The sequence below is a fragment of the Terrapene carolina genome, unplaced genomic scaffold, assembly GCF_002925995.2.
Source record: "Terrapene carolina triunguis isolate 2854851 unplaced genomic scaffold, T_m_triunguis-2.0 Scaffold423, whole genome shotgun sequence".
In the NCBI taxonomy this organism is placed as follows: domain Eukaryota; kingdom Metazoa; phylum Chordata; order Testudines; family Emydidae; genus Terrapene; species Terrapene triunguis.
Window position 1 is genome coordinate 22,660 of NW_020664774.1, and position 12,196 is coordinate 34,855.

Sequence of the window (12,196 nt, forward strand, 5' to 3'; positions counted from 1 at the left end):
TCATGAGAGGAATTCAAGTAATAAATAACGAGTAAGAATGTTGGAAATAAATGGTTACATATAAAACAAAATCACAACATGTTTTCTAGAGCCTAAACTTAACTAGTAAGTTACTCTCTTGTCTACAGAAGTTTCTCTCACCCAAAGGTCTCCTCAGTGTTTTCAATCAAGCAAAAGCAGTGTCCGTTTTCTTTATGCATGACAGCTTGTCGTCTTTGTCTCATAGATATAATGGAGCAAACCTTTGACGTATTCTTCCAGATAGGGTTTTTTCCTTCCCCACGCCTTGTCTCTTCCTATTAGAATTTTCTTGTCTGATGTCCTCACAATCCTTCATTTTCATTCAGTTCAGACTGGTAATAGAGGACCCACTGTGAATGAGACAATATTCAATTTACATGTGTGATGGGTTCTCTCGTCGGGACCCCCTTGGGACTATCACTTGATGTACTGAAATACCACTTAGCCTAACCCTTCTGCCAAAATGGGCACCCCTCGCCTCTGCCTTGCTGAGCCAGACCCTCCAGGCCTCCTCCAGCACAGACGCACAGATAGGGCCGCACCCCTCTGCAGAATACCGACACTGAGATCAGCTCAGCTCTGGGCAGACTCAGTTAATGGGACTTGCCTCAGCACCCCAGTACACAGCCTATCTGGGAGCCTGAACCCCAGATAAATTCAGCTTACACTGTATAAAGTTTTATACAGTACAAGTTTATGTTATTCATCCTCTTTCTCAAAGTAAAGAGAGAGATGCACAGACTGTTTGCCCCCCAGGTAACAATTACTTACACTGGGTTTATTAATAAACAAAAGTGATTTTATTAAGTATAAAGGTAGGATTCAAGTGATCATAAGAGGTAACAGACAGAACAAAGTAAGTTACTAAGCAAACAAACATGCAAAGCTAAGCTTAATACATTAAGGAACTGATGACATGTAATATCTCAGCCTCAAAGATATTCCAATATGCTTCTTTCACAGACTAGACTCATTTCTAGTCCAGGCCCAATCCTTCTCCCTGTTCAGTCTCTGTTAGTTCCAGCAGAGATCTTCGGTGGTAAGCAGTGGGTATCCTCATGACTGGCCTCTCATGTTAGGCTTCCCACCTTTATATAGCTTTTGCAGAAGGTGGGAATCCTTTGTTCTCTTGTTTAAAATTTTTCCATGCCTCATGGAAAAATATAAAATCCAAGATGGATTCTAGCATCAGATGACACAGACACATGTCTTCACAGGGACTCCCATCGCCCCTCCTCCTCACAGGTGTCCCACAGACTTACAGAAAAACAAATCCATTCGCAGCCAATTGTTTCTTGCTTAAGCGTCATCAAGTTCCTGAAGTATCGTTAATGGCCCTCACTTGGCATAACTACATTAGTAACATAGCTTTACACTTCATATTTCAAACTTCGGACATAGGAATGATATATGCATGCAAATAGGATGAACACATTCAGTAGATGATAACTTTCCCAAGGATATCTTACATGACTCATTTTGCATAAAGCGTATTCCAATTATGTCATATTCATAAGCATATTTCCATAAAAAATATGGAGTGCAACTTAACAATATGTCAGCAGGTAGATGGATAAATATCTCTTGTCTGACAGGTGCAGACTTTAAGAACGTATTTGCAGTATATATGCAATGACTGGAAGCTAAACAAATTCAGACTGGAAATAAGGCACACATTTTAAAAAAGGTGAGAGTAATTAACCATTGGAACAACTGATCCAAGTGGTGTGGTGGATTCTCCGTCACTGACTATTTTTAAAGGTTGGATGTTTTTCTAGAAGATCTGCTCTAGGAATTATTTTGGGGCAGGTCTCTGGCCTATGTTACACAGGGGATCAGACTAGATGATCACAATGGTCCTTTCTGGCCTTGGAATTTATGACTTATTCAGAAAGGCTTTCGCCCTGTCAAAATGTCCTCTGGGTCTAAAAAGCGGAGCATCGTGACCAGCCAATGTTAATGTTGATAAATTGTCCACAGTGATCCACTTAGGCCTGTATAACAATCACTAAGTAGCTCTTTTGGTGTGTGCACTCGCAGGCAAGGTTGGGTCTATGGGGGAACAGAAAAAGGGAGATACGCATCCCATTAATCACCCCAGCACAGCAAGGGAAGCCCGGGTCATTGGCTTTATCTGTTTCCCTGCACCATGCGCAGCTTGACACAGGACCCACTTAACAGCCCTGCACAGCTTGACTGATGACCATCCCCTGTTGATTTCCCAACACCTTCCTTCCGCAGGTTCCAAACGGGAAGCAGTCACAGCCCCTCCTTCTTATCAAACAGTACTGAGACGAACAGACTCACATCTTGGGTAAGCTTCAAAACCTGGACTTAGACTCAATCCGATCCTTTTTTTACTTTTCCATTCCTTTCTGTTGGATTTTTGGCCCAGAGCATTGATCCAAAACATTCACCGGTTTCCAAACCTTCCTTGAGCCGGATTCTCCCCTCCATCACACTGACGTAAATCAGGAATGACGTCACTAAAATCAATGGTGAAAAACGTGTGTATGAGAGAGACAAGGTGGGCTTCTTATGGCCAGTGTCTTTATCTACCATAAATAGCAAGAGGGAAAGGGGAGGGCGTAATAATAGGAATGCAGTCATCATGCCGGTGCAAGGAGAATGGAGACAAGGGCTCAGATGCGTGTTTTGGAATTTGCATGGGGGATGTTAACCAGATGCACAGCGCTGGTTTTGCCGGGGAGCTGGAGGAGAGAAAGGAGGGGCTTGCTTCGAGTCTAGTTCCGTACAGCTCTAGTTTCGTTTTTGCTCTCTCTGCACTTTTTTTTTTCTTTTGGTCTCTAAACAAACAACCTCTCAGCTTTCCGGAGCCTCGGGAAGAAATTTGCCCTTTGTGTACGTGCAGCTGTTTCCTGGCACACTCTGCCCTGGCCTGGCAGTGTGCACAGCTTTCCTCTGAGGAGGCAGGATGGCGAAGACCCTGAGAGATCATCTGCTGCTGACCCTGGAAGACCTGGGGGAAGATGAGCTCAAGAAGTTCAAGTTCAAACTGCACGAAATGCCACTGAAGGAGGGATATGAACATATCGGCCGTGGGACACTGAAGAAAGTGGATGTCATCGACCTCACTGACAAGCTGATCAGCTGCTACGAAGGAAATTATGCGGTGGAGATGACCGTGGAGGCGCTGAAATCAATAAACGAGAGGGATTTAGCAGAGAAACTCGCCAAGGCAACAGGAAATGGTAAGTGGCAACCCCAGGAAAAAAATCAGCCCCCATCCCTGAATATTCTTCACGTCTGGATTTGCTTTCCTTTCTCACTCCCCAGCTGCAGTTTCTTTCCTTTCTAATGGTTTCCCCTTGATAAGTTTGTGCAAAGCTCTTCAAGCAGGAGAAATATCCCCTCTGACCTCTTTATGCCTCAAATGCTCTCTTGATTTTCATTACAGCCATAGGGGCTGACGTTTAGTTTTCCCTGGGGACGCTGCACCCCTGCTCCACCATGAGGCCCTGACTCCACTCCACCCCTTCCCCTGAGACCCCGCCCTCACTCTGCCTCTTCCTGCCCCTGCTCCAACCCCTCCCACGAGGCCCCCGCCTGCCATCTGCTGCTCTCTGCCTTCCCCCAAGTGCTTCCCCCAGCCACCAAACAGCTGATTGGCAGCCCCATCTAACAGCTGATCGGTGGCGCCTCTGAACAGCTGTGACTGATGGGTGCTGAGCACCCACTATGTTTTTCCCCCATGGGTGCTTGCACCCTGGAGCACCCATGGAGTCGGAACCTGTGGTTGCAGCTCTTTCCTTTCACTGGTTCTGGGATCATGACTGTCTGGGTTCTACTCCCAGCTCTGCCATCACTTCCCAGATCTGTGCCTCAGTTTCCCCATCTGTAAAAGGGAGACAACTATCCTGACCTTCCAATGTATCGTGCATATTTTTCTTATTTTCATTTTGCTTTTCTTACCTATTATTTGAAACTTTCTGCATTTTTAGTCAATGCTTTTTTTAAAAAATAGTTTCCATTTCAATTGAGTCATCGTGTGGCTTGTGTCCAACTTTGGCTTACCAAAAGTTAATGGTGTGGTCTTCTACCAATAGTTTCCACCTCCCTGTTGTGACCTGTTTGTGTCAGATTATTTTCATGGAATTTTAAACAGTTCCTCATCATGCTCAGATTGTTCCTAATAAAACCAAAGGTGGGGGAAAATGCACAGACACACGTAAGTCACTAGAGAAAATGCACAGAGATTATATAAACATAGTACCAATATGTGTTTGTCTCTCTGATTTTCTTTGCTAGATGCTTTAAACTCCAAACAGGAATCAGACACTCAGCAAGGTCCAGAGTTGGAGGAGAAAGATCTTTTTAAAGGTAGGTAATTCCTCTTCTGTATCTAGTTAAACACATTTATGGAATGACTTTCAGTATGAGTTGATTCCCAGCAATTTTAGCCAATAAGGCATGTGGCAGAGTGGGGCTTGAACCCAGATCTTTTATATCTTAAGACAGTGAGCAAACCACTAGATATAACAAGAGGTTTGATCCAGTAGACATGCTTTAGCATGTTGACCAGTCTGGGCAAGGTAGGCAGGGGAAGGCTGAATCTGAGTCCTACCAGGGCTGGTATGTTAGTTAGACACGAAGCTGCTGGGCAGCGTCAAGATGTAGGTGTCTGCGTGCAGGCCCAGCTGCCGAAACTTAGCTGCCTCAGGGACTTTACTGGTGGAAACTTGGGCACCTCGGGGATTTTGGGCACCTACAGCATAAGGCAGCAGCTGAGCAGAGGTTTTGTGAATGCCAGGGGTGCTAAAATGTTGGTTGCAGGATCCTAAAAATTAGGTGACTCAGTCCCCCTTGTGAAATCTGGTAAGCGCCTAGCCCTTCCAGGCTAAACATGGCCATTTCCATAGTCCTGGAACTTAAGAGAGAAACTGGGAAGAGATTTCATGGTTGGCATCATGACCAGGACTTGAACAGTCAGACCTAGTGGTCAGACCTGGAGTCGGGAGTCAAGCCAAGGGTCAGACCGTCACGAGAGTCATAGACCCAGGGCAGGTATCACAAACAATGTTGGAAGGCAGGAACCAGGAGCAAGGCAGGGAAGCTGGGCTCAGGGGCTCGGTGAGAAGGCAGAGACTGACATAGCAGCCAGCCAGGAGTTCACCTAGTTGCACAGACAACTTCCTGTGTCTCTTTCTGGCTTAAAAAGCTCAGCCGCTCCTCCAATCATGACTCCCATGGGCGGTGCCTCTGGTGGGGCTAGGGTTCCATTAGTCATTCTCAGCCCATCACTTACTAACAAGTGGCCGGATGAGGGCCGGGATGCGAAGGTCACCTGGGGACCGGCCTTCAAGGCCCAGGGATCCTCATGGTTGGAATGAGAGGAGAGAGAGCAAAATTTCCAACTGCATGTTTTGTTGGAAGCGTCTCAGGGCCAGAAAAAGTTAGGGTGAGACCCCATTGGTTTGAGTTGATGTGTTTTACTTTTTTTTTTTTTTTTTTGCTTTCATGACAAAAATGTCCCCCCAGTTTTCTAGCATGGACACTGAATACATTTGAATCTTTCTTATTCTAATGGAAACATCGTGTAATGGTAAGAGTCAGTGTAATGCCTGTTGAAGCACTAGATTAACAGTACTTCTGTCAATAATTTGAATAGAATGATATTGTAAAAAGGAAGGCTTTGGTATGTCAACTTCCAGTTTCCTAGAGTGTTCATGCCAGGGGGAACTTGTGTTCACATTCTAAGGGCTGGTCTACACTAATGCTGAAAGTTGATCTAAGTTTCACTACTTCAGTTACGTGACTGAAGTTGATGCAATTTAGCATGGTATAGACACCACTGTAAGTCGACCTATGTCGATGGGAGACACTGTCTCATTGAAATAGCTTCTGCCCCTCGGGGAGGTGGAGTACAGATGTTGACGGGAGAGCGCTCTGCCATTGACTTACTGTGCCTTCACTAGACCCACTAAATCAACACCGCTGTATCGATTTAGCCGGCAGTGCAGACATAGCCTAAGAAACACGGGCAAGAAAATGCAGCTTTTTGCTCTGAACCACCCTTCACAAGAAAAATAAAGAAAGGGGAGATTGGAAATCAATACGGAAAGTGCACTCAGAACACCACCCAAGGTTGGGTCATTGTTAGCAGAGCTTGAACCTGGGACCTTTGATTTAAAAGCATGACTCTCCACTGGCTAGGCAAAAGAACCCAGTTTCCATAGCCTGGAGGCTATAGCAGACTCAAACTTCCATATGTGTTCCAGGTTCTAGTGCAGGAAAAAGAGCCAGACTGCATTAGCAGGGGTTGCAAACAGATAATTCCCATCACTTCACTGACACATGTCAGAATAAACACGTTCAAAACAGGTATATTTAATACCAGAGGGATTCTGAAACCTGCTCATGCTTTAACCTCTTTCTGCAGAGAGAAGGGGAGCACTCCAGGACCTCCTGTCCAAGCTGAAGATGGAGAAGCACAGAAGCACGAAGCTGGGGTTGAGAGATCTCCAGGAAATCAACCCAGAAAGTCTACAGAACTGGACTCCTCGGGCATTAGGGGATTTACCGTGGCATTTTCTGAGGAAGGTCATAGCTTTGAATGGGACCGCCAGAAACACAAGCTTTGGGCAGGGAGCATCTGCTGACAAAGCAAGCAGTGATGACAATGGGGGACAAGGCGATGGTGGCAATGTTCTTCATTATAGCAACATGGACACTAGAGCTTCTCTGCACCCCCTCGATGTTCTCTGTGCCGTTCTGCTTTGTTCAGACAGTTTCCTACAGCAGGAGATCCTGTCCAAAATGTCCATGTGCCAGTTTGCCCTCCCTCTGCTGCTACCTGCCCTCGACACCCCCAAGTGCACCCTAATGCTGTGGGCCATGAGGGACATTGTGAGGAAGTGGAGGCCGCACTCCCTGGCAGAGAGCAGAGGGTTCAGAGAGGAGAGCCTGGTGCTCACAGCAATGCCAACCATTTCCTTTGTGCGGCTGGGGAGCTGCAGCTTCTCCAAGTCCAAACTCCTCAATGAGGTTCTCAGCCCCTCCCAGCAGCACCATGATTTCTTCATCCATCGGGACATGGAGTCTGGGAATGTCCCTCGGGAAATCGCAGATGGGCTGGTTGAGATTTCCTGGTATTTCCCTGGTGGAAGGCAGAATTTGGATCTTTTCCCAGAGCCCATCGCAGTTACAAACCTGCGCGGAGATATTGAGTCGCAGTGGCTGCAGTTTCGCTTTTTAACAGAGATCTCCTCAGCAGTGTTCATAGTTACTGAGAGCATCAGTGAGAGACAATACGCGCTGTTATCATCTCTGCAGGGATCAGCCACTGAATACTACTTCATCCTCAATTACGAGTCTGGCAAACGGAGTGAAACTCAGGAATTCCTTAATAAATTAGCGCCAGTGCTGAAACTGAGTAAACAGCATGTCCTAGAGAAAGAAATCGGGACCAAGAAAGAGGAATTCATGGAAAAGTTGTGCTCTGCTATAGGAAGTATAATGAACGATCATCACAAGGACATGAATATGGAAGGCATGGCTGTGACCGCACGTGAACTCGGAATCCAGCTGGATGAGGACTGTGAGGAATGTCAGAGAGCAAAGAACCGCGTTAAAGAAATCACGGCAGAAATAAAAGATGTTGGAAATTACAAGAGGCAAATACTGCAACTGCAAGGGGACCTGTGGAAGAGCTTAAGCAACATGGAAAGAGAAATGTGCAGATTGAAAGGACAAGGGGACGTCCCCACAGAAGAATATAAATCTAGGCTGAAAGAGAAATTGTTGGAGTTACGTACACAGCAGAATAAATGTGACCTTACTGATGGTTTGACTAAATTTATCAATGGAATAGGAACACTATCTCAAATGGAAATACGCTACTTCCTGAAATGCATGAAATTTAATTTAGATGGCATTGCTAAGGGGAACCATCCTAACTTGCAGCCTAACGAACAAAAGCTACCAGAACTGGATGAATCCATCTTTGCCAGTTCCCTAGGAGTGGAGCATTTCCTGCGTGAGTTGGGGCAGTTCTACGAGGCTGAACACTCAATGGTGAAGGAAGGTAAAATGGGAAAAATTCAAAGGAAATTCATTCATTTCCCGAGGTTAGCAGCTGACCTGATGCTGGAAGGGTTTCCCATGGAGCTGATCGATGGAGATGTATCCAACATCCCATTGCAGTGGGTGACAGATGTTCTGACTGAGCTCCATGCCAAGGTGGGGGGAAAGTCCAAAATGCTGGTTTTAACGGTGCTGGGAGGGCAGAGCACTGGGAAATCCACCCTCCTCAACACCATGTTCGGCCTGCAGTTTGCAGTGAGCAGTGGCGGATGTACGCAAGGAGCCTTCATGTCACTCATTAAAGTGGCAAAGAACTTTTGGCAGGAACTGGGCTGTGATTTCATCCTGGTGATAGACACAGAAGGCTTGAAAGCCCCTGAACTGGCCAAACTGGAGGATAGTTATGAACATGACAATGAGCTGGCCACACTGGTGATTGGACTGAGCGACATAACCATCGTTAACCTGGCCATGGAGAATGCCACCGAAATGAAGGATGTTCTGCAAATTGTGGTCCATGCCTTTCTCAGAATGGAGGAAATGGGGCACATGCCCACCTGCCAATTTGTGCATCAGAACGTCAATGATGTAGCTGCATATGAACAAAACATGAGAGACAGGAAATATCTTGTGGAGCAGCTGAATGAAATGACTGTAGCTGCAGCAAAGATGGAAAAACTACAGAAAGAAATTACGGTTTCTGACATTATGGACTATGATCCTGAGAAACACAATTGGTACATCCCCAGCCAGTGGCATGGGGACGCTCCAATGGCACCAGTGAACATTGGGTACAGTGAGAGTGTGTGTGGGCTAAAGAAATGCTTGTTTGAATTTGTACGACAACATTCACTTAACACCATTCCCAAAGACGTTCCCCAATTTATCGAATGGGTGAAGAGTCTGTGGAATGCTCTGAAACATGATGACTTCCTCTTCAGCTTTAGGAACCCCTTCACAACTGAAGCCTACACCAAGATATCTGTAAAGTCTGTAGGGTGGGAATGGGAGTTCCGCAAGGAAATGAATCTGTGGGTAACTGAAAAACAAACTTTCTTCCAGAATCAACCACTAGCTAAATTAGATGCTCGTGTCCTGACCAACTTAACAAGTGAGACTCAGCAAAAAGTGAGCTATGAATCAAACAGGATTTTGGAGCGGATTCAAAGTGCAGCAGCAAAGCTGACGGTTAGAGACGAGAACTTGGGATATTTTGTTAGGCATTCATCTCCGCTATCACATCAAAGTTCAAGTTATTCACACACCATTTGTTCCAATCTGGTGACTGCCAGCGAAGGATGGCGAAAGAAAAACACTATTCAGGCTACGTGCATAAAAACAATCGAAGGTGAAATGGACATGCTTTTGGAAGACTGTAAAATGAGAGAGAACAAAGCAGACAACAAGGAACTGGAAATGGAGTTTGAGGAAATGTGGAGTGAGACAGTGTCAAAAATACGGCTCGGCTGTTTGGATGAAAAGCAAATTTATCAAGACATTGAGTTGCTGCTGAGAGAGGACCTGGCAAAGCAAGAGAATCCATCCAGTCTAAAGCTACAGGAATACAGCAACTTATTGAATTATGGAACAAAATCTTTCATTATGAAAAAGGAATACTTAGATTTACCATGGATTAAGACCCTGAATGAATGGTTCACACAGGAATGCTGGCATAAAACAGAAGAACTTGTTAAATCATTAATGGAACAGTGCAAAGATTATATTAGAAATATAGCAGACAGCAAAGTAGATTATGATGAAATTTACAGCAGAAATCTGTTGAGGATGATCAATGAGAGGCTTCAAGAGGCAGACGTTCAGGAACTTCACACGAGCGCTTGCTTTAAAGTTGACCTGAAGCTTCACATTTTGGGGGAAGTGGTTCCTTTATTAGAGAAGATGCAAGCAAGCTTCATCAAAGAAAATGATCCTGAACTATATCTGGAGAAACTAAAACCTCAGTATCTCTCCACATTTAAAGATCTTTATTTGGGGAAGGATTCCTGCCAAACAAGGGCCAGGGATTTCTGTCATTGGTGTCTCAAACCTGCCCTGGTGGACTATGTGAACAACAGACTTGGGTTAAAAATAGTCGATGACATTCTCAACAGTGGACAGTATGATGAATATACAAACAGAAGCCTTTTCCAGTTCACTGTCTTGAAGAAGCTGCTGAAATATGAAAACTTTGACACCTATATCATATACATTAATAACTATGAACGTTTTGTCAAAATCTGGGTAGAGGGACACCTGCTAGATCGCTACAGCCAGACAGCGCGGTTGCGACACCTGGAGAAAGAGACTCTGTCCTCAGTAATAAAACAAGTCAGGACTGCTTTGGAGTCTCTCAGTGACAAAAGCACCAGCACGGTCTGTGACTTTTTAGACACATTTTGTGGAGAGTTACAGAAAGACTTGGTGATTTCCAAGGACCATCTAGCAGTGGTGCGGTTTAAAAACACAGCAAATGCTGCACAGTTTTCGGCTCATGTTCAGGCCATCCTTCCCGAGCTGGAAAAAGAAACCTTAGCTGAATTTGAAGAGTTGAAATTTGAATCCAAACTCTCCAACCTGTCCATGAAGCCTCAGGATGAAATCTTCAACTGCGTGTTTGGCTGCGGGAAGCAGTGCCCGTTCTGTAAAGTCCCCTGTGAAGCAGGAGGCATGGATCATACGGAACACTTTGCTACAGTCCATCGGCCTCAGGGATTAGGGCAGTGCAAAAACAAACGGACAGGAATGCTTGAGTACTCTTTGTGTTCTTCCGATGTGGTTTCCAACGCTGTATTTAGGAATTCAGAAACGGAAGAGAAATTTCATCCCTATAAAGATTATCGACGATATTACCCAGAATGGCGCATCCAGCCCGATCCCAGCATCGACACTTCTGACTACTGGAAGTTCGTTTTTAACAGGTTCAACTATAAGTTTGCTAAGAAGTACAAGGCTAAGCCAGCAAATCTGCCGCAGGGTTGGAAAAAAATAACCAAGCAGCAGGCACTAGAGAGCCTAGAGGAAGCATTTAACATAAAACAATAAACCAGCTCAGAGTCTTTTTAAGTGGGATGGACATAGGCAAAAAAACAGGGTTTGTTTGGGTTTTTTGTTTTGTTTTGTTAATTGCATGCAAAAATATCGCTTCTTATGCACATATTTCTTTAGCTCATGAAAATCGTGATTATGGGAAATCCTAAAGCGATGTGGCTTACTTGCAGACCGAGCACCACTCGGACTGATCTCTGGCTACATCCTTCAGGTGATGTTCAGGTGGCTATTCAGTTTACGTCCATCACTGGCGATGTTGTGGTGCCCACGAGATCACCAGCCATGTAGCAACATTCCCTGGTAAATACCTTTTAGAATTTGTTGGTCTTCCATCCTAATACTACATCCATGCCAACAAAGCCACCGAACCTGCTGCCATGCTGATGCAGGCAGTTGCTGGGTTCAGCTTCACATGTCCTCATTGCCGATCAAGTCCTGCCACAGGATACGGAGCAGTTGAGGAAGAGAACTGAAAACTTCAGTCCAGTGTCCCTTAGTGCCCATGTTTCACCGCCGTACAACGGAGTTGCCATAACTGTGGTTCTGTAGGTCCACAGCTTCGTAGCAAGCTTGCTGTTGTGATCACAAAGGCCGCTGAAGGGCCCAGAACATGGCAGCAGCTTCTGTAACAAAATTCAGAGTTTCTAAACAGAATTCAACAGGGAAAGATTTTTTCCCCCTCACATTTTGCATCATGGTGATTTATGACAGAATTGAAGTGAGGAATATGCAAAAATGCAGCTCTGTAATTAGCATTTTTAAGCATCACCTTAGATCTGCTTCGGCCTGGTCTACACTTAAAGCTTATGCCAGCATAGCTACGCCAGTCAGGGGCCTGATAAAACCACAACCCCTAGTGACATAATCATGCCAACAAAACTCCAGTGAGCGCCACCGTCAAAAGGGCATCTGGGCTGTAGCCCCGCCATGCTCCGCCTTGAGGCCGTCCTCCTGCTTGTCCTCTTCCCGCCCCTGCTCCGCCTCTTCCCCCGAGGACCCTCCCCGCCCACCGCTCGGGGTGGAGAGGCGCGAACAGTGGGTGGGGTAGGGCCACAGGGGAGGGGTCGAAGAGTGGCAGGTGTGT

At 45.6% G+C, this 12,196-nt stretch overlaps 1 protein-coding gene across 1 annotated transcript; it reads left to right on the plus strand.

The window, feature by feature from the left end:
* Positions 1 to 2,884: 2,884 nt before the first annotated feature.
* On the plus strand, positions 2,885 to 11,106 carry LOC112112320 (up-regulator of cell proliferation-like). The gene is made up of 3 exons (XM_024208211.2): positions 2,885 to 3,233; positions 4,291 to 4,362; positions 6,422 to 11,106. Exons 1-3 carry the CDS (start codon positions 2,957 to 2,959, stop codon positions 11,104 to 11,106), a joined length of 5,034 nt encoding a protein of 1,677 aa, XP_024063979.2. The 5' UTR covers positions 2,885 to 2,956.
* Positions 11,107 to 12,196: the final 1,090 nt, after the last annotated feature.

Coding starts and splice junctions, on each gene's coding strand:
- LOC112112320 (XM_024208211.2), top strand. CDS start 2,957: ATGGCGAAGACCCTGAGAGATCATCTGCTGCTGACCCTGGAAGACCTG. Junction 3,234..4,290: donor CGCCAAGGCAACAGGAAATG/GTAAGTGGCAAC, acceptor TTTCTTTGCTAG/ATGCTTTAAACTCCAAACAG. Junction 4,363..6,421: donor GGAGAAAGATCTTTTTAAAG/GTAGGTAATTCC, acceptor CTCTTTCTGCAG/AGAGAAGGGGAGCACTCCAG.